Source organism: Balaenoptera acutorostrata, chromosome 17 (assembly GCF_949987535.1).
Source record: "Balaenoptera acutorostrata chromosome 17, mBalAcu1.1, whole genome shotgun sequence".
Taxonomy (NCBI): Eukaryota; Metazoa; Chordata; class Mammalia; order Artiodactyla; family Balaenopteridae; genus Balaenoptera; species Balaenoptera acutorostrata.
Genome location: NC_080080.1, coordinates 13,749,934 through 13,776,318, shown reverse-complemented (window position 1 = coordinate 13,776,318; position 26,385 = coordinate 13,749,934). Strand labels below are relative to the sequence as shown.

The 26,385-nt window shown below is 44.7% G+C and overlaps 1 protein-coding gene across 2 annotated transcripts; it reads right to left on the bottom strand.

Moving 5' to 3' along the window:
- Positions 1-8,993: 8,993 nt before the first annotated feature.
- LRATD2 (LRAT domain containing 2) lies at positions 8,994-14,676 on the bottom strand. Of its 2 annotated transcripts, XM_057532449.1 has the most exons (3): positions 14,263-14,676; positions 13,824-14,001; positions 8,994-13,726 (listed from the first exon to the last, which is right to left on the bottom strand). In XM_057532449.1, the coding sequence occupies exon 3, from the start codon at positions 13,628-13,630 to the stop codon at positions 12,692-12,694; it is 939 nt and encodes a 312-aa protein (XP_057388432.1). In that variant the 5' UTR covers positions 13,631-13,726; positions 13,824-14,001; positions 14,263-14,676; the 3' UTR covers positions 8,994-12,691. The 2 variants fall into 2 exon arrangements, with proteins under 2 accessions (XP_057388432.1, XP_007188949.2); XM_007188887.2 differs by lacking the exon at positions 13,824-14,001.
- Between the last annotated feature and the right edge of the window lie 11,709 nt (positions 14,677-26,385).

Below are 26,385 nucleotides of genomic sequence, written 5' to 3'. Positions count from 1 at the left end.
ATGACTATACTACCCAAAGCAATCTACAGATTCAATGCAATCCCTATCAAATTACCAGTGGCATTTTTTACAGAACTAGAACAAAAAATCTTAAAATTTGTATGGAGACACAAACGACCCCAAATAGCCAAAGCAGTCTTGAGGGAAAAAAACAGAGCTGCAGGAATTAGGCTCCCTGACTTCAGAGTATACTACAAAGCTACAGTAATCAAGACAATATGGTACTGGCACAAAAACAGAAACATAGATCAATGGAACAAGATAGAAAGCCCAGAGATAAACCTACGCACCTATGGTCAACTAATCTATGACAAAGGAGGCAAGGATATACAATGGAGAAAAGACAGTCTCTTCAATAAGTGGTGCTGGGAAAACTGGATAGCTACATGTAAAAGAATGAAATTAGAACACTCCCTAACACCATACACAAAAATAAACTCAAAATGGATTAGAGACCTAAATGTAAGACCGGACACTACAAAACTCTTAGAGGAAAACATAGGAAGAACACTCTTTGAGATAAATTACAGCAAGATCTTTTTTGATCCACCTCCTAGAGTAATGGAAATAAAAACCAAAATAAACAAATGGGACCTAATGAAATTTAAAAGCTTTCACAAAGCAAAGGAAACTACAAATTAGATGAGAAGACAAACCTCAGAGTTGGAGAAAATATTTGCAAACGAATCAACGGACAAAGGATTAATCTCCAAAATATATAAAAAGCTCATGCAGCTCAATATTAAAAAAACAAACAACCCAATCCAAAAATGGGCAGAAGATCTAAATAGACATTTCTCCAAAGAAGACATACAGATGGCCAAGAAGCACATGAAAAGCTGCTCAACATCACTAATTATTAGAGAAATGCAAATCAAAACTACAATGAGGTATCACCTCACACCAGTGAGAATGGCATCATCAGAAAATCTACAAACAACAAATGCTGGAGAGGGTGTGGAGAAAAGGAAACCCTCTTGCACTGTTGGTGGGAATGTAAAATGATACAGCCCCTATGGAGAACAGTATGGAGGTTCCTTAAAAAACTAAAAATAGAATTACCATATGACCCAGCAATCCCACTACTGGGCATATACCCAGAGAAAACCATAATTCAAAAAGACACATGCACCGCAATGTTCACTGCAGCACTATTTACAATAGCCAGGTCATGGAAGCAACCTAAATGCCCATCGACAGATGAATGGATAAAGAAGAACTGGTACATATATACAATGGAATATTACTCAGCCATAAAAAAGAACAAAACTGGGTCATTTGTTGAGACATGGATGAATCTAGAGACTGTCATACAGAGTGAAGTAAGTCAGAAAGAGAAAAACAAATATCGTATATTAATGCATATATGTGGAACCTAGAAAATGGTACAGATGAACCGGTTTGCAGGGCAGAAATTGAGACACAGAAGTAGAGAAAAAAACATATGGACACCAAGGGGGGAAAGCAGCAGGGGGTGGGTGTGGTGGTGGGATGAACTGGGAGATTGGGACTGACATGTATACACAGATGTGTATAAAATGGATGACTCATAAGAACCTACTGTATAAAAAAATAAATAAAATAAAATTTTTTTTAAAAATGGGAGAATAGGGGCTTCCCTGGTGGTGCAGTGGTTGAGAATCTGCCTGCCAATGCAGGGGACACGGGTTCGAGCCCTTGTCTGGGAAGATCCCACATGCCGCAGAGCAACTAGGCCCGTGAGCCACAATTACTGAGCCTGCGCGTCTGGAGCCTGTGCTCCGCAACAAGAGAGGCCGCGATAGTGAGAGGCCCGCGCACCGCGATGAAGAGTGGCCCCCGCTTGCCACAACTGGAAAGCCCTCGCACAGAAACGAAGACCCAACACAGCCATAAATAAATAAATAAATTAATTTAAAAAAAAAAAAATGGGAGAATATATGCAGATAAAGATATCTGAATGTTTACAGAAAAAAGTCTAGAAGGAACACACAATACACTTAATACCAATAATCCTTGGTTAGAGGTGGAACAGGGTGAGAAAAGGCAGTGGAGGATATCCTTCACTTTTACTATGTATATTTTGGTATTTGAACTTCTTTTATATTAAGCACATATTTTTTAAAATATAAAGTTGTGAATTCCCTGGTGATCCAGTGGTTAGGACTCAGTGCCTCTACTGCCAGGGGCCCAGGGTTCGATCCCAGGTCGGGGAACTAAGATCCTGCAAGCCGTGTGGCACAGCCAAAAAAGTAAAATAAGATATAAAGTGATAAAATTACATTAATAAAAATACGCATAAGCTTAAAGTGCAGGTAGAGAGACATTAACTAGGGAGGTAAGAAAGTGATCATAGCTTTGTGATGATATCAAAGTCCAGAGCTTCAGTTCTTCGGTTGTCAGGTTGGGTAGAAACCAGAGTCAAATGCACTTGGGTTGTTGGTATGTATGTGTGTGTGTGTGTGTGTGTGTGTACATACATATTTATGATTTTCTCCCAAACACCTGGGGCCAGATGGTGTTAACCATTACGAAACCAGATGTTTCACCACCTCTGACCATCTTAACTCTGATTAAGTTTGTTTGGCTTAACCTGCTCCAATCTGAAATTCATCTGTGAGATTTGGGGATTGAGTCATGAACACTGGGCAAAACAGAAAAAGAGAAAATGGATAATGACAGCAACCAATCCCTGAGCATATACCTTCCTGCCAGGACCACTTCTGGGTGATTTATGTATATTACCACTAACTCCATAACCCTGCTTGATAGGTGACATACTATACCCACTTTACAAATGAATACAATGCAGCCTCCCAAGCCAGGGGAAGTCATCTGTCCAGGTGGTGTAGCAAGGGAGGTGCTGGGGTGTCAGCCCAGGCTTAATTCCAACCATAGGCAATGTTTTCCCCAGTGCCTCTCAGCTCCCTCAACACAGAGAAAGCAGCCTCAATCCTCACCACGTTGGAACTGCTTGGCTATGCCCAAAGTCAGCTGGATAATGGTGCTAAAGATAAGAGAACACTTTGACTTAATATCCTTTCAGAGTTTTTGATAATGTTCCCTAGTTGGCTGAAATCTATATCAGCACTAGGAAAAAGAAAAAAGGAATTGCTAAGCAATTTATAGTATTTGTCCTCAAAACCCCCTCCCCCCACCACCCACCCCAGCCACATACAAAGACAGATGTGTGTCTTACTCCTAAAATACAGGATTGATGAGATGTGAGCAGGATTATGTTAGAACTTTTATCTGATAATACCTCCCCTTACCTGCTTAAGTCTACCCAGGAAGCCTATCCTGGACACTCCCCCACCCCACTATGTGGGGTTAGCCACCAGACCCCCTGCCCCTCCAGTGCCACCATAATTCCTGATGCCTACCTATGCTCCACCATCACACTTTAATCACAAGATATTGCATTCATTGTTTGCCTGCTTTCCTCAGTGGAATGTGGGCAGGCACGTGTAGCATAGGGACCCTGCGGCATTCCTATTTCTAGCCCTAGCAAGTAGCACATTGCCTGGTAGGCCCCAATAAATACTTAAAGAATGAATGAACACAGTTCTAGCCAGGAATGTCCGTTGGAAGGGCAAAGAAAGCAGAAGGGCCCAGCAGAGAAGTGTCTCTTAAGGTTTGATAAGAACAGCTGAAAATAGTCCAATTCTTAGCTTGGGAAGGGAAAGAAATAAAGAAGACGTCTTGTGTAAAACTCCTTTGTATGATACTATAATGGTGGATGCATTTGTCAAAACCAATGAATGTACAACGCAAAGAGTGAAAACTAGTATAAACTATGGTTGATAATGAGTCAATATTGGTTCATCCATTGTAACAAAGGCACCACTCATACCCATGTTGATGGAAGGGGAGGCTGTGTGGTTAGGAGGGGGGTTATATGGGAATTCTGTGCTTTCCACTCAATTTTTCTGTAAATCTAAAACTACTCTAAAAAATTAAGTCTATTAGTATTTTTTTAAAGTAGTAAAATAGATGTCAGCACAAAGAACTGCCACCATGTGATGTTTTATGGCTTTATGAACAACCTTGCTCTTTCTCAAATACAAAAAGAAATAGACCCCATTAAAATAAAGTAGAATAAATCACGCCTATCTGTTGAAGATAAAGAAGAATTCTCTCATGGGTATGATGTATTGGCCAAGAGTAGAGCCAGGTAGCAAAGAAAAATGTACTCGAGTGTGTGTGGGAGGGGGGAATGGGGGGAGGAATCAGTGTTCGAAAAGCAAAATTAAAAAATTTTAAACAAACAAAAATTCTAAACACTTTTTCCAAAATAAAGGAGACATGGATTAATTTCTATTATCATCTTTTTCCTTATCCATGGCCCACATTTGGACTTCTAATATGAAAGATCATAAAAAATTTGCCAATTCTCAAAAAAAGTTTTGTGTACAGTTCCTACTTTTCACAATAAAAGCACTCCCTGAAATTCCATCATATTATTACTATCACTAACTTTTTTACATTTTACATATTAATTTTTTATATGAATGAGGTGAGGTTTAGGGTTATGGCCAAGGAATCAGTATTAATTAGTATTAATTAATTATAATTAAGTAGAGCAACTACTATAACCATCTCAAAGTTGCACTTGGAATCTTGTCATAGACTCCTGCTCGAGTTGGGTGCTCCACACACAGAAACGTAGATCCAGGGTCCTAGAGGGTAAAGGGACTTCCTCAACGTCATATATTCTTTTTTTTTAAAATATAAATTTATTTATTTATTTTTGGCTGCATTGGGTCTTCATTGCTGCACGCAGGCTTTCTCTAGTTGCGGCGAGCGGGAGCTACTCTTTGTTGTGGTGCGCGGGCTTTTCACTGCGGTGGCTTCTCTTGTTGTGGAGCACGGGCTCTAGGTGTGCGGGCTTCAGTATTTGTGGCACGCGGGCTCAGTAGTTGTGGCTCGCGGGCTCTAGAGCGCAGGCTTAGTAGTTGTGGCACACAGGCTTAGTTGCTCCGCGGCATGTGGAATCTTCCCAGCCCAGGGCTCAAACCTGTGTCCCCTGCATTGGCAGGCAGATTCTTAACCACTGCGCCACCAGGGAAGTCCAAGGTCATATATTCTTAACAGAGCCATTTGTGGCAGAGCCAACCAATATGGCCACCATGCCACACCTAAGTGTCCCATATGTGCTTGATTTACTATGTCTCGTGTAAGCCAGTGAACACCTCTATGTTGGAGGCACTAATTTTTAAATAAGTCAAGGTGGCTTAAAAAAGTTACTAATTTGGCAAGGTCACATAGCAGGTCAGCTGGAAGCAGGCCTGTGTGACCTGACCTCAGCCTGGAGGGGTAAAAAGAGTCACAAAGGGCAGAGAGAAGAGGGGCAGTTTGAGGAGGGATTGTCACAGTGCCCAGCCACAGGGAAGGGGGCATAATTATGGGTTGGCCAATTTCACCCTAGCCCTGTCACTATTATGCAGGATGGATAAGGACGTAAAATTCCTCATGGCTGAGAGTTGCCTTTCCTCTTTTTCCTGCCTCTTTTTGCCTCCCAGAGTCACTTGCTCCAGAGTTGCTGCAACAAGAGTGAAAATATGTGTGCTACTCAGATCGTGCTGCATGCCGAAAGTTGGAGCAGAATAAGGTTCTATGCATTCTCCCAGGGTAAGGAGAAGGGAGGAGTGGCCAAAGGGGTGGAAGTGGTCAGATGATCTCTCTGTGGAGGAACCATGGCCTAGGGCTTGGAAGACCAGCATTCCTGCTCCTGGCCAGAAGCAGTTGATTATTAGCTACGTGTCCATGTACAAATCACCTCATTTCTCTAAACCTGTTTCCTCAACTATTAAATGAAGATATTAGTATCTGTCCAGAAAGGCTATTGTGATGATTAAAATAGGACAGGGCAGGCAAGGTGACCTCATCACTGTCAATATTACTATCTATTGCACTAATCCCTTCTTATCCCCTCTTGGCTCTCCAGCACCTAGCACCTTAAAAGTTCACAGGAAATAACTTGTTTAATTAATGAGTAAACGTATAAAATGTAGAAACAAGTTAAATGGTTCTTCTACTAAAGATCAAAGCTCAAGAAACATTTCAAACACTACAGCAGTAGCTAAACAACTTACGTATTAACTAGAGTTATTTAGCTAAGAAATTCTCCAAGACTAAAGGGAAGACTTCTCTCTCCCAGACAGTAACTTTATTTTGAATAAGGCTTTTGAACACCTATAATATCCCAGATTTTCTCTAGTTAATCTCAGTAGCTAATGATCTGGGCTTTCTGTGCATTGTTTCATTTTGGACTCAAAAACAACCATTTGAAGTTGATACTATTACTATATTATATTACATGTATCATATATTATGTTATTTTACAAATACAACTGATATTCAGAATTGAATTGACCAATGCAATAAGCCACATTGCACATAGGAAGAAATAAAGTTTCCAAGCAGGTGTCTCATTTCTCCCAAGGTTACCAGCAGAGCCAGAAGTAGAGAAACCCAGGTAGTTTGACTGTTAAGCCTTAACTGCTATTTGATTCTGTGGGCCTAGGACCAGACCCTCTACCTCCAGTTTAGCCTAACAACTGAGAATCCTCAAAGTTATGAGGCTAAAAAGGCGGCACGGAATATTGATAATCAAACCTTGGGAGTTAATTACATTGTTGCACAAGTTTCCCAAAAGAGCAGTGAGCTAATCTTTTGAGTCATTTATGGCCACACTAGACAAGGCATGAGAGACTGTATTATAGCAGTGGCTTGTGTTAGCCAACTGTACAAAAGAGCCTCTATTTCAATCATGGCTCCAAGGCTATGGCGCACAGGCTATAAAACCTCTTGCTCCCGCTTACCTCTGTTCCCATCAAGCCCAGCCTGACCACTTCTCCTTTCACTTGCACTGGGCAAAGGCCCGAATTCACACACATCATTACCTGGCTGCCAATATAAGCCATCAATAGCATGAGCAGTACAGCCTCTAGTTCTGGAAGAGGGGAGGACAGAGTCACATTTGCTCTCCCTGTTCAATCCATCCTAAAGACCACCACGACTTCACCTCTTCAAACCAGTCCTGACATCACCTTGAGTTAATAGGAGGGCTTTCTAGACCAACAAATCCCAACCTCCAAATTCATTCATTCACTCAAACTTTGAGAGTATCTCTGCCTGTTCCTGTGTTAAGTGTCAGATACACTGAATTAGACAACAGGTTGCAGAAGGGACCCCAAGGAGAAATGGCTACCACTGGAGCATTAAGCAAAGGCATTCTGAGACCACTCACCATTCATTCATTCACTCCCCAGCCTTCCTCCCTGAATTAATGTAATCAGTGTCCACTCTGAAGCACCTGGCTTTCTCCTCTACCTCTTCCAAAGTTCAGCATAAATGCATCTTCAGGGAAGCCTACTGACTCAGCGATGGAGAGAGTCTCTCCCTACACCCTGCACATTTCTTTCACTGCACCTATCACATCTCTAAATTCCTTCTTGTGAAGATTTTGGTAGTAAGTAGTTATCTGTCTTACCTATTAGAAAGTAAGTCACATGAGGACGGACACTGTGGATCTGGTTTACCTTAGGCAATGGAATTTAGGAGACTCTCCATTAAATACTTCATGAATATTAGTTACATCCTTTTCTCTATCATTGTTGTACCTTCAGGGCTTTGATCTGATTTCTCCAATTTCTCTGAGTACTCCAATTAAACCTACACATATCTGCTTTATTTGAATACCGATCAACCATCAGCACTTCACAGGACCACCTTTCATTATATTTGTTCTACATGTATGAGTGAAATTTGATTTCCCCTTAGAAACAAGCTCAGGGGTAGAGATTATCTAAGGTTTTTGTTTGTCTGTAATCTTTATATGTTCTAGTATCTCGTCTAGGGCTCAGCATCCTTTAGCCCTTCATACTCAGTACCTTGCTGTGATTGCAAATCACAGACACTAACCTTTCTTGCATCTACTGTGCAGATAAAATTGTGTTTAATAAGCAGTTTTTCCAGGAAACTCAGTAAAGGGAAATAAAAGCCCTTTTGCACACATTTTGGGCCTGTTCATTTTGGAGGTCCTTTTAAACACTTCCAAACATGTCATTTTCCTACATTAAGCAAACTCAGTCCATTTAGGAGAAAGAGGAGCAGCAGCCTCCACCAAAATCACCCCAAAATATATGCACATTCTATATTAGGCTCCCTTCCGTCTACTTTCCTGTGCAATGAGAACCATGATAAATTAAGGACAACCACTCTAGGGAAAAATGGTCTCACTGCTGCTTGAGCTCTCGAGAACCTTCAGCATTCAACACTCTTCCTATTTAAAATCCTCACGGGAGCCTGTTGATGGAGCCCAGGTTTTTGAGCCTCACAGGACTGTGGTAGTGACTTCAGGTGCTGGTCTAAGGAGTGCTGGTGGCCTCCCACACACCAGTCCCAGAGGACACATCTGCTCCTGTACCTACTGCTGGCACCTGCATCCTTTATCATGTCAGCAGTGCCACTTGATCACATGTGCCTGTTTTCTGTAATTAAATCACTCAGCGAACCCATTCCCTTTGTCTGGGATTCTGAAACCACCTAAGACGCAACATGGGTTACTGATCTTATTACCAAATCTCCCCAGTACAGACTACAAAATGTGAGTGTGGTTTCTGGCAACGTTTGCATTGATCCTGAAAAAAATCAATGGGTATTGAAAATTTATGTTCACAAGATGTTCTTCATGAACATGGAGCCTAGAAGCAATAGGTGATTAATTCCCACACAGTAAATGCAGGGAGGGTTTTCAGTCACTAAAAGAATTCATCAAAATGTTTACTGAGTAATGCAAAGATGAAACACACTTAATATTTCAGAAAAATTGCAGTTAAGCAGAGGAGCTTGGATTTGGACCAAAAATGGCAGAAAGAAAGTATACAAATGGAAAAAAAAAACGTATATAAATAGAGTTAACTCTAATGAATGGTTTATTGGAAACCCTCAGAGCATTTTTCAAAAGGACTTGACAGATTCTATTGTAATAAGACATAGTGAAGAGGAAATGGTTTAAAAGATATCATCAATCTTTTATTTAACTAAGCACTTGCCCTTCATTTTGAAGGAAATGGTACAATTTCAAATCGGAACCTCCTTCTCAAGAAGTGGTGTGAGAACATAACATTGATTTAACATACAATCTTCAACAAAAGTAAAGTTTACACAATTCACAAGGAAATAAAATACATATGAAATTTATCAAGTTAGTCAACGTAATTCTCCATGGGTCACAAGTATCGTTAAGAACAAAACATAATGAAAAGTTGAATAAACCAGTCAAGTTTATAGTTACCCTGATTTAAAAAAAAAAATTCACAAATAAAATGTAACTTTCCAAACAAATCCTTTCAATGATGATGATCACACTAGATTTTATTTTAATTTACAAAAAAAACAACGGTTAGACAATCACAGAATATCAAGAGTCTTCAACACAGTGGATTCCATTTTGTTAAGAGAAAAAAAATAGAAAACAAGTAATCCTTAAATCTTCTTCACTCTCCATAGCATATGTTGTAGAAAATTAAAGTTTTGCTTCCAAAAATATGTTTCCATGTGGTTATGGTGTTGTCGACTGGTGCTATTAGGGCCAGAAGCAGCAAAGACAGGAGAAATTTAACTACTGAAGTGTCATTTTTCATAAAAACTAAAAATTTCCTTAAAGGTCTGGAGTAAAGTCTTCTGCTAGGCTTGTTAGTGCTATAAAGTCATTTTAAATGAAATGTGGAGTAAAACTACAAAAAGTATGAGTTCTTTCAATATAAAAAGTTGTGTAGCTGAAGTTGTAGGCTCCTTTGCCATACATAAGCAGTCTCAATAAAATACTTACTCAAGTAAGAAAATATAATTTGTCTGATTACATTTAGCATCCGTTCCAGTTGGGTGTCCTGCTTATCCCTGCCAGAGTTTCTAAAGAACATTAGAATCAATATTCCTTGCCTTCAAAGAGCATCCGTAATTCACAGTACAAAACAGTTCTAGAGTCTTAGTCCTAAGGAGAAACAAAAATTATTAATTATATATATATATTTTAAAGTGCCAGATGTAGCCATTGCCTGGACATTAAAAACTCTTATCCACAACACTGCCATCTTCAAGAAAGATGCCAACAGCTGATTCAGTCCCCTTTCCTTGCAACCTTCAGTGGCTGGTTGGTGCTTTACTTTAAGCATGATGACCCTAATAAAACTTCCAACAGAATCACTGTTCCGAAGCATTACGTACTTCACATCTCTGGTACCCTGTAAAAACACGTGATAAAGCAGCATCTGGAGTAGGTCTTTTCTCTTCTAGATCATTTTCAAGCCCTGTTATCAAAAACCTCTTCTCTAGAGGGAGAATGCTACTATTGATATAGATTTTATAGGAGTTCTTCCTTCAAGTTGAGATTTCTCACAAAGCTGTTTGTAACAGAGTCACTGCTGTCCCTCGGTGTGACCAATGACATTCACTTTCCATTGAGGGGTGAAGGAGGGAGACAGAGACCGGGCAGTGGAAAAGAGCTGGCTGGCTAGCCCAGAGCTGCTAGACAGTGCTGCTCTGTTCTTCTCTCTTGCTGTCTGCACAATGTCATTACATTCAACTTTCCCTTGTTTGTGTTAAACATAAAAGACAATCCAAATCTAGAAGGCTCTCCTAAATGTCTTTACCCACGTTTACCTTGCTCCGCTTTTCCACGAGCAAAAGAATACAAACACAAAGCTGCGAGATTATTAAACAAGAAAACTAGATCAACATTTCCAACAGGAGACTGACACTTCTCCAAATTCCTGGACCAGGGCTAAGTGTGGTTCATCTTTAACAGTGACAGGACCTGTTTGGGGATTCCTGTGAAAACAGGGAACATAGCTAATGCCCTTGTAATGAAATAATTTCATGTTGAGGTGCTATAAAGGTCTAGGCTTTTAAAAATTATGGCCTCAAATTCCCAAGTTTAAAAAAAGTACGTGTACAAGGAAATCCTTCAAGTTTTGTTGCCTTGATGTAAAGATCTCCAGGCAGGAGGCCTGAGATGGCCACCACTGTAGAACACTCAAGTATGAGTCTACTCCAGCTGTAAGAATTGGGTCACAAAATGACTTGTTCAGTGTAACCTATAATGATTCCCAAAAGAAAAAAAAGAAACTTTACTCAACTTTTGAGACAGCATTAGCAATGTCAATGCGCAGCAGAGAAGGATTCTGAAATCAAGGGCACACATCATTAAAGAGCTCACATGAAAACAAAGGACAGATTGTACACATTTTTTAAAGCCTCAGAGTAAAGCAAACACAGCAGCAGATTCAAATAGTATCAGCCATACTGCTTTGGACAGATCCCACAATCACCAATCCATGCTTTAGGACTGTCACCAGATCTGGTGCTGACTACACCAGGTTGCATTTATTTATGATTGCTGTCACCCCTCTTCATTGAGAAAGCATTCTGAAGGGCTGTTCTCCAAGCGACAAGAAGACTGCAGCAATATAACAAGACTTTACATCTTGAATTAAATTGCATCGAGTGTGGCTAGCAAAATAAACAACTACCACTGAAATATGCCTCAAGCCTAAGATTTTACCACCAGCAAAACAAAACTGAGTGAGGGGGATGAGGCAGTGAAGGGAAAAAAAAAGTCACAGGACCACCACACCAAAGCCTTAAATTAAAAAAAAAAAAAAGTTACCTTCTCTATTCAGGAAGAGAGTCAGGTGGGGGAATGGACAGGAAACTGATTCCTGCCAGGGCAACCCTGTTTGGCTGTTTCTGTAGTGGATACCTTACGGGGTGGCAGCAGCCAACGTCCCATGTGACCTGGGGATGAACACGGCCAAGCAGGCTTAATTAGATCAGAGACACAAAGGGCTATTCCCTCCTTTGATAACAAATACCGCAGCTGTAAGTGCCTACAATAGCAAGCGAGAAACAAAGGCAGCAAAACAGAACCAAAACTGAATCCTTCCTTTAGCTGGCCCTGACAATGATTTACATGTAACCTGGGAAGTGGCGAAGGCCCAGGAGACTCAGCTGGAAGCCAGCTCCAGAAGACAAATCGCTTGGGGATGGGGAGAGGGAAAGTAGCAAAATCTTTGTTTTGTAGCCCAAGTTTACTCAACTATTTGTTACACTTCACAGGGGGCTGCCTGATTTCAGTCTGCGGCTCCCAGACCTGGTCCTGGTTTTACCAGCCTTGCACCCCAGGAAAACCACAAGATAAATCACCCCAGCTTCCCGGATCCCTCACACTGCTCTTTGGAGGTAGCACCACCACAAACCTGCTCTGGCTTTACTACAGGGCATCCTCCGAGCCCATGGTAGGAGGGGAAGCGGGCGGAAGGCAACAGCAGGCATTGGTACTCCGAACTTTTCTCCACCCCTAAGTGCATAAGAAGCGTCGATATTTGGACCCAAGTCCAGCAGGGATTAAGTGTGTGGCAAGTCCACAGTGTGCCTCACCCCGGGAAAGGAAGACAGATTGAGCCGGCGGGCAAGAAGCCGAGAAGCGCCCCCGGCCAAAGTGCTCCTACCTGCTCCCTCTTCCTCCTCCGTCCAAGATAACAAACTCAAGCCACAGCTGGCTGCGCTTTTCGCCAACTCTCCGTTTTCCAAACGGCCCAGGAGCCCAGAAGGGGCCCAGAAGGTGGTGGAGGAGGGAGTGAGAGGAGGGAGGGGGCAGCGGCTGCTACAACAGCTCCCTCACATAGCTCCGCTCTCAACTCGCCGGTCAGTGAACCACCGCCTCTCGGTCCCCCTCCTCCCGGGCGGGCGCAGGGGGGCGCCCGGGAGGCGGCGTAGTCCGCGCGGCGTCGCTGTCGCCTACGTCCGGCTCGGCGGGGTGCAGGTGCGTGGCGAGCTCCTGCAGCACCGCGGCGCGCCCGATCTGGTCGTTGCGCCGCTTCTCCATGATCAGGTCCTCCAGGCTCTGGAACTCGAGCGTGTGGCTACGCTGCTCAGAGAGCTGGATCTGCAGCCGGTAGGGCTGCTTACCGATGCGCAGCTCGCCGCCGATCTTGAATTCGCGCTTGCCGTAGCGGCACCAGGCGGCGAAGCTCTCCGAGTTGCGCCAGCTCAGCTCGCGCTCCTTGGCGCCCACGTGCGCCAGCGCGTTGCGCACCACGGCGCTGGGGCTCAGCGGCTTGTAGCGGTATAGATCGTTTACCACGCGGCCGCGCCGGCCCTGGCTCGCGTCCGTCAGGAAGCTGTTGCTCACCTCCAGCCGGTGCAAATGCACCACCTGGAAGTTGCCCACGTAGACAGCCCAGTGCGGGTACTGCGCCTGCGACACGAACTCCACCAGGTCGCCAGGCCTGCACTTGTTGAGCAGGTTCTCGGGCGTGTAGGTGCTCAGAGCCGCGGAGCCCGGCGCGAAGCTTTTCTGGTAGATGCACTCGTCGCGGTAGAACACAGAGCACTCCACCTCGTGCAGCCGCGGGTCATAGGGCTGCGGCGAGGGCAGCGTCAGCCCATCCCCGCCGTCGGGCAAACCGCCGCCACCGCCATCCGGCCCCTGGGGCGGCGGCTGCGGCTCCACGTCCTCGTCGTCATTGGAGAAGATGTAGGAGACCCCGATGCGGGGCCCGTCGTCCCGGTCCACGCCCGTTGGGTCGGCAGTGGGAACTTCCTTATAACTTAGGTGGGTCAGTTTCTCCACCTGGTTGCCCATCACGCTGCGGACACACGTTCACACCGCCGTGAGAGGAGAAAGCGAAACCACCACTAGGGTCATTGGCACAGGTCCCCGGACAGGGGCCCAGACCACCTGTTGGGAGAGGAAGGCAAGGAAGCCATGTAGGAGCCCTTCCGTGAAACGTGCGATTTGTTCTTAAGAGGAGGAAGAAAGGTTGGGAGCCGGGCACCTGGAGCCATTTTACGGGGAGTCTCAGATGTGGCGAGCTTTTCCTCACTTTTCCGCCTCCAGGGTCACGGTCGCAGGAGGCCGGGCAACTCCAGCTCTCCCCCGCCCCCAGCCCTTCACCTCGCCCAGGCAAAAGCCCATTGCATCAGCGACTCCTACCGCTTCCGCCAGCGCCCTACCTGCCAATCCCAAGCAAGAGGGAGAAAGGAAAAGAAACTTTAATTCCCCTTTCCTAGCCCCCTCCTTTCACCTCAGGGTCCTAAGTTAGCCCCAGAGACGCCCCCCCATCCATCTCTGAGGAAACCGGATAGGACCCCGCAGCGCGGCCCGGGCAGGTGAACCGCCCTACCTGGCTCACCTGCGGCGCTTTCTCCTCCCGTCTTGCCCGCCCCTCCCCCCGCGCGCCCGCCCTCTAGCTCGGGTTACCTGCGCAAACTCACCCGCCTAGAGGTGGAGGCCGTGGGGAATTGGGAGGGGCCCCCCGCCGCACCCTGAGACTTCTAGGGCGAGTTTGCAGGTGTGGGCTCCGCAGTCTCTCCTTTCCGGGCCCCAGCGGCTGCGAGGCTGGGCAGGGGGGAGCAGCGCATGTCTTGCCACCGCGGCTACGCAGCGCCTCAAGACTTGAAGGTGGGGAGCGGCGCCTCTTCACACAGCACCCCTTCCCTCAGCACCCCTTCCCTCCGCCTGGGGCCGCTTTTCCCCTTCAACCTGTTCTTGGGGGAGGTGGGGCTCTCTAGAAGGAGGAGAAGGAAGCAGCCCTGGTGCCCCGCGGCGGCAGCTCCCGCTCGGGCCGGGCGAGCAACAAGCGCCGGAGCGGGAGAGACGGGATTGTAGATCCGGCTCCAGGCTCCCAAGGCGGGAGAGCAGCCCCTGGCATTTAAAGAGACAGGCGCTAGCTCCCGGAGCCCGGGTCTTTCCTGCACGGCGCTGAGCCTCAGGCATCCCCGCCTCCGCCCCGCCCACACGGGCCACGGGGCTCCGCCCAGGCCACGCCCCCGCTCCGGAGCGGGTTTAAATCCCGCCGGTAAATAACCGACGCGTCGACTGGACTGGCGGTCTTCGCGCCTAACCAGTAGGATCCCTGCTTACCTTCTTAGAGCGAGACCTTGTTGTGGAGTCCTCGCTGCTTGCTCAGGTCGTATCTTTCGGAGCTGTGAGCTTTAAAATGGAGTTGGAAAGCAAACGCCACCTGCCAGTGTAGAAAGGAGAGAGGGATTAAGAGTTTGGTGTTTGTTCCGTTTCCCCTTCGCCTCTTCATCCCCAGAGTACCTGGAGAGGGAGGAACAGTCATTAGAAAGCAAACAAACTTTTGCTTCTTTCTTTTCTTTCCTAGAACCGATTTCTTGCCAAAGGTCACAGAAGAGAATTTTGTACTAGGACAGCTGGAGAAGTGCTCCCGTTTAGAGGTATTACCAGAATAAGCCCTGTGAAACTTTCAGATAGAAAAAGAAAAAAATTTTTCACAGAAAGGAAACAGTATAAAACAGAATGAAGACTTAGTTACTGACTTGGTTCCAAGACCCGGGCTCTTAATAATATCCCTCTAAGTTAGTACAAAGTTGATTTCATAACCTCCAGTGTTGTTTTGAGAGTTACCAGTTCATACATGGGATAGTGAAAGAAAGCATTCAGCTCTGCTTGTTTATTTTGGGGGTAGAGGATGTAGGAATTGCCTAATTGGCTTTAAGAACATATTAGCAGAGGCCCTCGGTGGATATATTTCCTTCCTGCTGACTTACAGAAGGAAGTGACAGGAGACTAGTATTGCCTATTAACCTCCACTACAAGAGGACAGTTCCTCCCTCTCCCCTCTATGTTGGTTTTTGTTTCTTGTACCTAAGATGGAAGCTACCAAAGTGGTTTTTCTTTTTTTTATTTTTTTATTTTTTAAATAATGGATTGGAGTCGGGGTGGAGGGATGACAATAAACAAGCTTAGACTTTCACTGGAACACTGGAACACCCAAAGTAATTCTTGGTGGAATTAAGAATGCAACTCAAGACCTCCTCTACCCTGTTTTCCATCACTGTTTCTTTTGACTCAGTTTTTCCAGGTAACACTATTATTCAGTGTGTATACCGACCAGTGGAAACAGGAATATACTAACACCACTGTGATCCTTTTTAGTTTGAGGGAAAAAAAAAGAAAGAAATTAGTCTACTTACATACTTTTGAGCCCCAACAATCAATATTGGCAGGGCTGTGATGGAAGTTAGTCCTTCAGCAAGTCTAAGATCACAGTATAAGTTAGACCAAAAAGAGACTTCTGTATGTCTGCTGTATAGATTAAGTATTTTCCGACCAGCCTCAGGCATGTGTGACCAGATGAGTCTCCTCCCTGGACTTTTTGATAACACGTGCTCTGGAAGCTGCTGTTTTACTTGACTAGTATTTGCCACTAGCATGTGAGCTCATGTAGATGCCCATTTTACAGGGAGGGAGGGGGTTTAGACTGAGAGAGGCAATGGCAAGTCATCCCATGTCTGTTAGACTGGGGAACCTCTGCTACCATCAGCTGTGGTAGGCCACTTTGCCCCTAGGTGGTACTGGCTAGTTTGCCTGGTGATGGGGGAATCCATAGAAGGACACAGTAGTATGACAGTTTGCTGCCAGCACTCTGAGGCACAGATCTAATGAGTAAGGAAACAACACCTTGTTGTCCAGGTGTCTAGCCTATTGCCTTGATGAGCTCTGTTCAGGTACACGGTTGTGGCTCAACAACAGTTCTTGAACTGACCAACTATAAAGTCTCAGAGGGAACAGGCTCTGAGTCATTTTTATATCCCAATGCCTGGCACTCAGTAAGTGCTCGATAAATGCTTGATGGACGCTTTAGGGGAATTCTTGGACATATCAATAGCCTGTCTCCTGTGTAACTTCTTCCATGAATGCCTGTTTAGGGCCCAGCCTCCATCTGATCCCCCAGGGCTCTTGGTCATAGGTTACAGAATGGCTCCCAAACATGCTTTGCTCATCTCAAATGCTTGTTTAATAAATTTAAATTAACTGTCAATAATTTGGAGACTTGGGAAATCTCACATAAAAATTCAGATTTTCAGAGTCACTTGAAAGTGCTAATGTATGAGACCATTGGGCCCACATTCCAGGATGGCAACAAAAAGCTAGAGCTGAGCAGTGGTTGCCTTGGAGATGAGATGTAGCCTCCAGTTGGCCCCAGTCCCTGTCCTACCCACCTCACCTACTAGTTCCTTGCCTGGCCCTGGGAGCCTCTGTGTTGGCCACCTCTGCCATCAAATTTCTACATTATACATTGTATCACTTGATTATACGTAAGTCAGCACTTGATCACATAGCATCTGGTATTATTCTTTAATTCATATATTTAAAATGTCTTCTAAAGAGAGCTTGATTCACAACTTCTTTATCCATTCATCTGTCCATGGACATTTCGGTTGTTTCCATGACCTGGCTATCGTAAATAGTGCTGCAATGAACAGTGGGGTGCGTGTGTCTTTTTAAATTACGGTTTTCTCAGGGTATATGCCCAGTAGTGGGATTGCTGGGTCATATGGTAGTTCTGTTTTTAGTTTTTTAAGGAACCTCCATACTGTTCTCCAAAGTGGTTGTATCAATTTACATTCCCACCAACAGTGCAAGAGGGTTCCCTTCTCTCCACACCCTCTCCAGCATTTATTGTTTGTAGATTTTTTTTGATGATGGCCATTCTGACCGGTGTGAGGTGATACCTCATGGTGGTACGTATATACAATGGAATATTACTCAGCCATAAAAAGGAACGAAATTGGGTCATTTGTAGAGATGTGGATGGACCTAGAGTCTGTCATACAGAGTGAAGTAAGTCAGAAAGAAAAACAAATATTGTCGAATAATATTCCACTCTATATATGTACCACATTTTCTTTATCCATTCGTCTGTCGATGGGCATTTAGGTTGCTTCCATGACCTGGCTATTGTAAATAGTGCTGCAATGAACATTGTGGTGCATGTGTCTTTTTGAATTATGGTTTTCTCAGGGTATATGCTCAGTAGTGGGATTGCTGGGCCATATGGTAGTTCTATTTTTAGTTTTTTAAGAAACCTCCATACTGTTCTCCAAAGTGGTTGTATCAATTTACATTCCCACCAACAGTGTAAGAGGGTTCCCTTTTCTCCACACCCTCTCCAGCATTTATTGTTTGTAGATTTTTTTTTTGATGATGGCCATTCTGACCCGTGTGAGGTGATACCTCATGGTGGTACATATATACAATGGAATATTACTTAGCCATAAAAAGGAACGAAATTGGGTCATTTGTAGAGACATGGATGGACCTAGAGACTGTCATACATAGTGAAGTAAGTCAGAAAGAGAAAAACAAATACCATATGCTAACACATACATATGGAATCTTAAAAAGCAGTACTGATGAACCTAGTGGTAGGGCAGAAATAAAGACACAGATGTAGAGAACGGACTTGAGGACACAGCGGGGGAAAGGGAAGCTGAGATGAAGTGAGATGTAAAATGGATGGCTAGTGGGAAGCTGCTGCATAGCACAGGGAGATCAGTTGGATGTTTTGTGAAGACCTAGAGGGATGGGATAGGGAGGGTGGGAGGGAGGCTCAAGAGGGAGGGGATATGGGGATATATGTATATGTATAGCTGATTCACTTTGTTGTACAGCAGAAACTAACACAACATTGTAAAGCAATTATACTCCAATAAAGATGGGGAAAAAAAAAGAAAAACAAATATTGTATATTAATACATATATGTGGAATCTAGAAAAATAGTATAGATGAACCTATTTCCAGGGCAGAAATAGAGATGCAGATGTAGAGAACAGATGTGTGAACTCCTGGGTTGGGGGGGAGGGGAGGGTGGGATGAATTGCAAGATTAGGTTTGACATAAATACACTACCATGTGTAAAATAGATAGCTAGTGGGAACCTGCGGTATAGCACAGGGAGCTCAGTTCGGTGTTCTGTGATGACCTAGATGGGCGGGATGGGGGGTATGCGAGGGAGGTCCAAGAGGGAGGGGATATATGTGTACATATAGCTGATTCACTTCGTTGTGCAGCAGAAACTAACACAACATTGTAAAACAATTACACTCCAATAAAAAAATAATAGTAAAGAGAACTTGATTCAAAATATATTTCTTGAAGACCTACTAGGTACCTGTTAGTCTTAAACACCACACATTTATTCTACAAGTACAACAGGCACTATGTTAGGTTTTGTAGGTATTCATGTCCCCATGAAATATATAGACTCCTTAAGACAGTGTGACATGTCCTACAGGAAGGGAAAGTAGAGGATGCTGAGGGGAAGTTTCAAGACATGTAGATACAAAGGTGAATGTTAAAGTGCCTGCCATCAGGGGCTTGGACTAGGGTGACACAACCCTAAAATTAACAATGACATCTACCATTGAGTGAGCTCCTAATTCTGTTATAAAAGACAATTCAGTTTAGAGAGGCTAAGTGACTTCTTCCAGCTGGTGAGATCTCACAGGTCTGCTTGACTTCAAGGCCTGTGCTCATAACCACTTTGTTTTAAATAGAGACAAATACATTCTTCAATATTTAACAAATATTTGAGTGTCTGGCTTTACTGGGCTCCAGAGATAAAAAGCCACAGACTCAGTAGACAAAGTCCTTTCTCTTAATGGCTTTTATGTGTTGACAGGAGGAGACAATTGACAAGTTTAAGTAACTGTATATTCCTTTCTGAGAGTGATAAGGGCCATAAAGAAATAGACTAGGGTAATGGGGTTGAATAACTATGGCTACAGAGGGTGGCAGGGGTGAGGTGGCCTACTTTGGATAAAATGGTCAGAGATGGGCTCCTAAAGAAGTGAAACTTGGGCTGAGACTTGAAGGATGAGAAGGAGGTGGCCTTGGCATTCCCTCCACAGGGAACACCAAGAGCAAAGGCCTGAGGTGAGAAGGAATTGGAGTGTTTAGGAAAAAGGGGGGATAAAAGGTTGCGACTAGAGCACAGTCAGTGAGAAGGTACGTGATAAGGGGATGCAGTTAGAGCCATGGGAAAGCTTTGGGGGTTTAGGGTTGTCACTCTGGCTGCCCTATGGGAAATGGACTGTAAAGGGATGAGAGAGGAAGCAGGTCCTATAAATGACCAGGCCATAGGGAGGAAAGGCCTTCCCTGCAGATGGAGCCTCGTGAACAAAGGATAAAGCCACCAAGGCACCTTCCCTGAGAGCAGCCATTAGATTCAATTCAAACGTTAGATTTGAATTCTCAGCCATACTGTAGCTTTGTCCTCCCCCAGCAGTGACCCAGGTGTCACATTCCACACACCTCCTTGGAAGAGGCACTCAATAAAAACAAGTTGTGTTGAATGCCAGTTAATTACTCTCACAGTATTCCTGTCCAGAGCAGAGGGGAATAATCGAGAATAGATGTTTCTACCTGACAAGGCATTGGCCCCCGACTCTGCAGGTGTAGTGGAGATCTCGGTTTAAATGGCTTGACCCAAGAATGTACAAAACAGGAGCAGGAGGGCAGAATTATCTGCTTAGGCAGTCTGGAACTCTGCCTGTTCCCAGGGCCAGGCCCCAGGCTCACGGCAATGGCAGATAGCTGAGTGAGTTTGCTGGAAAACAGGTTCCTCCACAACTTCCTTATGTTGGGAAACTTCCAGACTTCCCCGTGCCTGTTACCTACAGCTGGAGTTCTGTTGAGACATAGAAAGTGAGTGGTAGCAGAATGAAAACACATGACCTGGGTTGGCGTCTTGTTTGCCAGGTTCATGACCTTGGAGCCGTCTCTTACTTGCTCTGGGCCTCCTTTTCCATAACTCTAAAGTGGGGCTCATGATCCTATTTGCCTCACTTGGGAATCGTCATATGAGACAGTGTATGTGGAAGCACCTCGAAAATCCTAAAGACTGTGTAGATGCCACGTGTTATTTACACCTACCAAACCCTAGGTTAGGGCCGTGTTAGAGCCAGATGATGATTTTAATATGCGGAGCCAAAGAATAACCATTTGTTACGGGCATCAGCTTACTGAATCTCCATACCAATCCTGTTTCTTTACATTTCCCAGATAAGAATACAAAGGCTCAGGAGTATGAATCTTATGGATTGTAAGTGGGAGAAGCTGAATTCAAATCCAAATCTGGCTGGCTCCAAGTCCATACTTTTCACGCCATGTCAAGCTGCCTCAGGAGTACCAGCATGTGTGTTGTTCATCCAGACACTGGCCAGTCTGAGGACCAGGGGGCTGCTTTGTCTTCTGGATGTAGAGTGACCAACTTGTCACAGTGTGCCCAGGACGATCCTGGTTTCACACTGAAAGTCCCACGTCCTAGGCAAACTGGGACACTTGGCTGCCCTACCTTGGTGGCTTCCTATCCTGGTCATTGCTTTTTCTGCCCCTGAGCGGATTGGGGATATTGCTGGGGGTGGAGCAGGGAAGGGGGAGGGGAGAAAGGAGAGTCAGGTGTTCTGGTCCAGACCTCACTCTCATAAAGGGTCGCCATCTCCAGGCGAGGTTATGCATACAGCAGCAGCTACGCAAACTGGGTTATCCAGTAACAGAGACAATCAATATTACATGCTTTTGGCATTCATTCTTTTTCTTTTTTCTTTTTTACTTGGATTCTTTCCAGGAGGTGAGGGCTGGGCCTGTCTCTCCTTTGAGAGGACGGGCCTGCAGCTGCTCCCTCTCTCTTCACCCTCCCAGCCTGTCTTGGGCTTTAAAACCTGCAGAAACAGTTTTGCACTTTGGCTGAATGATTCCTCCATCTTCAGATTAAGGAAGGGAGCACAGAGGCTGCCGAGTGTCATCCTTTTCCTTGGCTTCTGCATTTTATTTCCTTTTCCCCTCAGATCCCCAGAACAGGCTCTCTCAAGCAGGCTGGGCAAGAGCTAGTCTGCCCTGTGGTTTGGGATGTGGAGGAGATGCCCTGAGAAGTGGTCTGGGGCTGTCACCCACCCCAGACCTTCAGCTCTCCATGCATTAATCCTGTGCCTAAATTGTGAGGAAGCTTTTAACCCTTTCCTGGAAGAGGGCTCACCAGTTGGAAAACACCGAGGCTTGTGCCTCCTGGAAGCTGGCTGTTTTAGGAGGCCCCTGACATTATATTGTTGATGTTGAACCGGAGTTTGATTTGTGCCCGGGAGTCTGAGCTTGTAGCTGGGCTCCTGCAGAAGCCTCATGAAAGATGCATTTCACCAGGTGGTTCCAGGGGAGAGACTAGCTTAAATTACAGCTCTACAAATCCAAATATTGGCGTATCTGCAAATCCAAATGTAGGGATTTAAAAAAAAAATCTAAATTCTAAGAATCTTATTTTGCACTTCTTGTGCAAGAAGGGGAGGATGAGCTATTCAGAGAAGAGACAAGGCTGTCAATAACAAGAGAAGCTTCGGCAGAGCAAACCCAGTGTCCTTTTCTTTCCTTGGCCATTCTTCATGCTTCCAGGGAAGAAGAGCTCCGACAAGAGAGAGGAAGACAGTGTTTGTTCAGCGCAGCTTTCTGCAGGACAGATTAGGGGGACCACCCACCCAGTAACTGGGGCATTGGGCTCACTAAATCTGGTTGGTCAATTTCTGCCTGCTTTCCCCAAACCACTTCTAGGCCTGGGGCCAAGGGATCCTGATGAAGGACTCACCTCCCTATAGTCTATTCACAACACAGCAGCCCCCAGCAATCCTGTGAGACAGCGAGCCTAGCCAGGTCTGCTCAAAACTCTCCTATGGCTCCCTGTCTCCCTTGGAGAAAAGCCAAAGTCCTGAAGCCAAATCCGGGCTCTTACCCCGACACCAAATTAAATCTCGGAGACAGAGTTTTGGGTGAAGTAGAGAAGAGTTAGCTTCATTGCTTTGTCAGGCAAAGGGGGTCACAGCAGACTAATGCCCTCAAAACTGTGTGTCCCAACCCAGAGGGGGTAGTGAGGAGTTTTATAGGAATGGTTCAAAGAGGGTGTGATCAGCTGGTGGACATTCTCCTGATGCTTTGGTGGTGAGGTAAGCGGGAGTCGGCATTATCAGCCTTCTGGTTCCAACCAGTCTGGGGTCTCCGTGCTTGTGGGCAGCAGACTGTCCTTAACCATTAACTGTTAACTTCTCCCACTTGGTGGGGGTTTCAGTATCTGCAAAACAGCTCAAAGATGTTGTTGTGTGTATCCCTTGATGGGGAACCAGGACCTCGTCCCAAGGCTGCACTATGGTTTCTCTTGACTGTTTGTTCCTCCCCTGTCTCTGCATCCCCTCCTTTCCCTAATTAACAACTACTTGAACCTGCCCATTGGAACTCAGGGAGGGTCATGGAGGCTGAATAAAGCCTGTTTCCTGTCATCAAAGAAATGGGGGACACACAAAGGCTTTGTGCCCAGGAGCCCCACAGGGTCCTGCTCGGTATCAGTCCCTAAAATAGCCCCACAGCCCTGCCTGCCTCCTTCATTACCCGTCTGATGCCCCATCGCTCACACCTCCAGATGCACTGTCCCCTTGCTCTTCCTCCCCCGTGGTTGGCATGCTTCTCCCCCATGTCCTCAACATTTGCTGTTCCTTCTGCCTGGAACGCTTTTCCCCCAGGTATCTTCATGGTGTGCTCTTTAGTCTTGACTCAGATGTTAGCTTCTTGGTGAGCTTTCCCCAACAGCCCTATTTAAAATTTCAAATGTCCTCCCATACATACTGTCAACTGAAAAAGAAAAATGCACAACCTAAAAGTTGAGAATTATGTTTTATTCCTCAGGCTTGCTGAGAACTTAAGTCTGGGAGGCAGCTGCTCAGCTAGCTCTGAGGGACGGCTACAAAAATGGTTAAGGAAGAGCCAAGATAGAAAGGAGCTTTTGCAACAAAAACCAGGTAGTCAGACCATCAAAAGATTACTGTTAATTAAAGAAAAACCAGACATCTCAAATTAATGAATTTAGCATTTTCCTATGTATGAGAAGATGCAAGAGTCTGGGCTCATTGAAACCATTCCTTTGATGTGCACCTTAACTATCCAGGGCCAGTATCTTTTTTCTTTTTTTTCCATCCCGAATCCCCTCAGGGTGCAGAGTCAGGGTGACTGCAGTGGCTGATGGCTTGATGGCTGAAACACCCTTTGTTTACTGATATGGCAGGCGACATTTGTCATCCACAATACCCTTTATCCTCTTTCCTGCTCTATTTCTCTATCACTTATTCAACTCACTTATCACCTTTTAGTATTCTATATACTTTATTAATTTATTTTTGTTTATTATCTCTCCCTGTTAGACGATACACGCTATGAAATCAGGGATCCTTGTCTTGTTTATTGGGTTCTCCCGACCTCCTAGAACAGTGCTAGGTTCAATACATTGTAGTTAAATGAATAAGTGAAAAGGCTTTTTATGGGTCATCTCTAGTCATCCTCACAACAGCTTTAATGGTGCAGGAATATTGTCAATTTACAGATGAGAAAATGAATTCTAAAATGTACTAAATGCTTAGGGTACGCCAGGTACTGTACTAAGCAGTTGAGTTTCAGGGGGCTTAAGAAGTTGGGCCCATGTAACACAGCTAAGTTCACCATGAAATTGTATCTCTGTACTGTCCAACATGGTAGCCAGTACTCACATGTGGCTATTAAGCATCTGAACTGAAATGTGTCATAAATGTAAAATGTACATCGATTTCCAAGAATGAGTACAAAAAAGGTAAAAGATCTTACTAATGTTTCCATACTGATTACATGTTGAAATTAAAACATCTTAAATCTATTGGGCTAAACAAAATATATTATTAAAATTAATATCTCTTGTTTCTTTTTACTTTTTTTAATGTGGCCACTATACAAATTTAAATTACATGTGTGGCTTGCATTTGGCTCTTCTAGCTGTTTCCATGACACCTTACATCTCTGTCTTCAAGTATATTACCTCTTGGACCCTTGAGGGCAAGAGTGAAATGAATTTGTCTTTCCTATGAGGATAAGAGCAAAGATATGCAGAATGCATCAACAAGTCTCAAAAGGATTAATATGCCTGTTATATACTGCCTGTGTCCCCCCCCCCAAATTTATATGTAAAAGCCCTAACCCCAAATGTGATGGTATTTGGAGGTAGGGCCTTTGGGAGATAATTGGGATTAGAATGAGGTCATGAGGATGAAGCCTCCGTGGTGGGATTAGTGCCCTTATAAGAAGAGGAACAGATACCAGAGCTTCCTTTCTCTGAATTGTGAGGACACAGTGAGAAGGTGGCCATCTACAAGTCAGGAAGAAGGCCTTACCAGAACCTGACCTAACCAGCACCCTGATCTTGGAATCCTAGGCTCTAGAACTGTAGGAAAATAAATTTCTGTTGTTTAAGCCACCAGTTTGTGGTATTTAGTTATGGTAGCCCAAACTGCCCGAGACAGTACCTAAAGATGAATGCCTGTCTCTGGAGGACAGTAAATCTCCAGAGAAAGCAAATGGGCTAAAGTAGGCTCCAGGGGGATGTGTTTTAAGCAACTCCTGGTAAAGCAGATAGCCCCCTGCACAAAACTGAGAGTGGGGTCTGTGAAGAAGGAATTCCCAGTCTGATGGAGGTGGACGAGGCTGGCTGTCACAGAGCCAGAACTCCACCCCTAGCATTACCGAGCATCTTCTAGTCCCTTTTACTCCCTGCCAAGCGAGCAACCTTCTAAGAGGCTTTCTGCTGCCCCTATAGACCTGCTTATAAAGATGACACATTGACCTAGTAATTACAGTTCTTTTCACCATTCAGTAAGCTGAGGGGGCTGGTTTTATGTGTCTGATTCTGTGGGCTGAGTCTCTCCATTTTCAGTGGGTTGGCAGAGTTGGGTTTCTGAACTTTCGATCTTGAGGATCTCACCTCAGATGATAGAGAATTCATAAAGGTGGTACTAAACAAAGAAACAAGATAGTAGCAGCTAATATTTATTGAATGCTTACTGTATCCAGCACCACCCTAAGAGCTTTATATGTATTCACTCCTCTAATCCTTACCTGTGAGGTAGGCATTATTATCATTATCCTCATTTTACAGACGAGAAAGCAGAGGAATAGTAAATTTAAGGATCTTGCCCATGACAACACCACTAGTGATTTGCAGAGCCAAGATTCATATACAGGACAGTGCCATGGAGTAGGGGTGGCCTCCTGCTACCCACCTTGCCCAGACAGTAACCCATATGGCTGAGTTCCTCTGTCTTCATACTCCACACTCCTCTTGGTCCCATCTGTGGGTGATGAAGCCATCGCCTTTGCATGCCTTCATAAGTCTGACTCTTCACCATCCTTCTGGGCTTATCTGCCAGTTTCCCAATCGCCCTGTATGCCTCGGCCACACCAGTCCTTGGTTTATGTTCATCTCACTCTTCACAAAGCTAAATTCCTCGCATTCTTTCTGCTTCCAATTAAGTCAAGTCTTTATAGAGAGCGAGCTTTGTTAACTAGCCTGTTACCCACCTCACTCTTCCTCAGCCCCTGCTTATTTCCTACAAATGCCTATTACAGTAGTGATGGTATTTGCTTATTTGATCGTCATTGCCTGCCTGTCTCTTTAGGAGTCCAGACTTTGACATGTCACTGTCACACCCTCAGTGTCCAGTGTCATATCCTACACACAGTAGATGCTTAACAA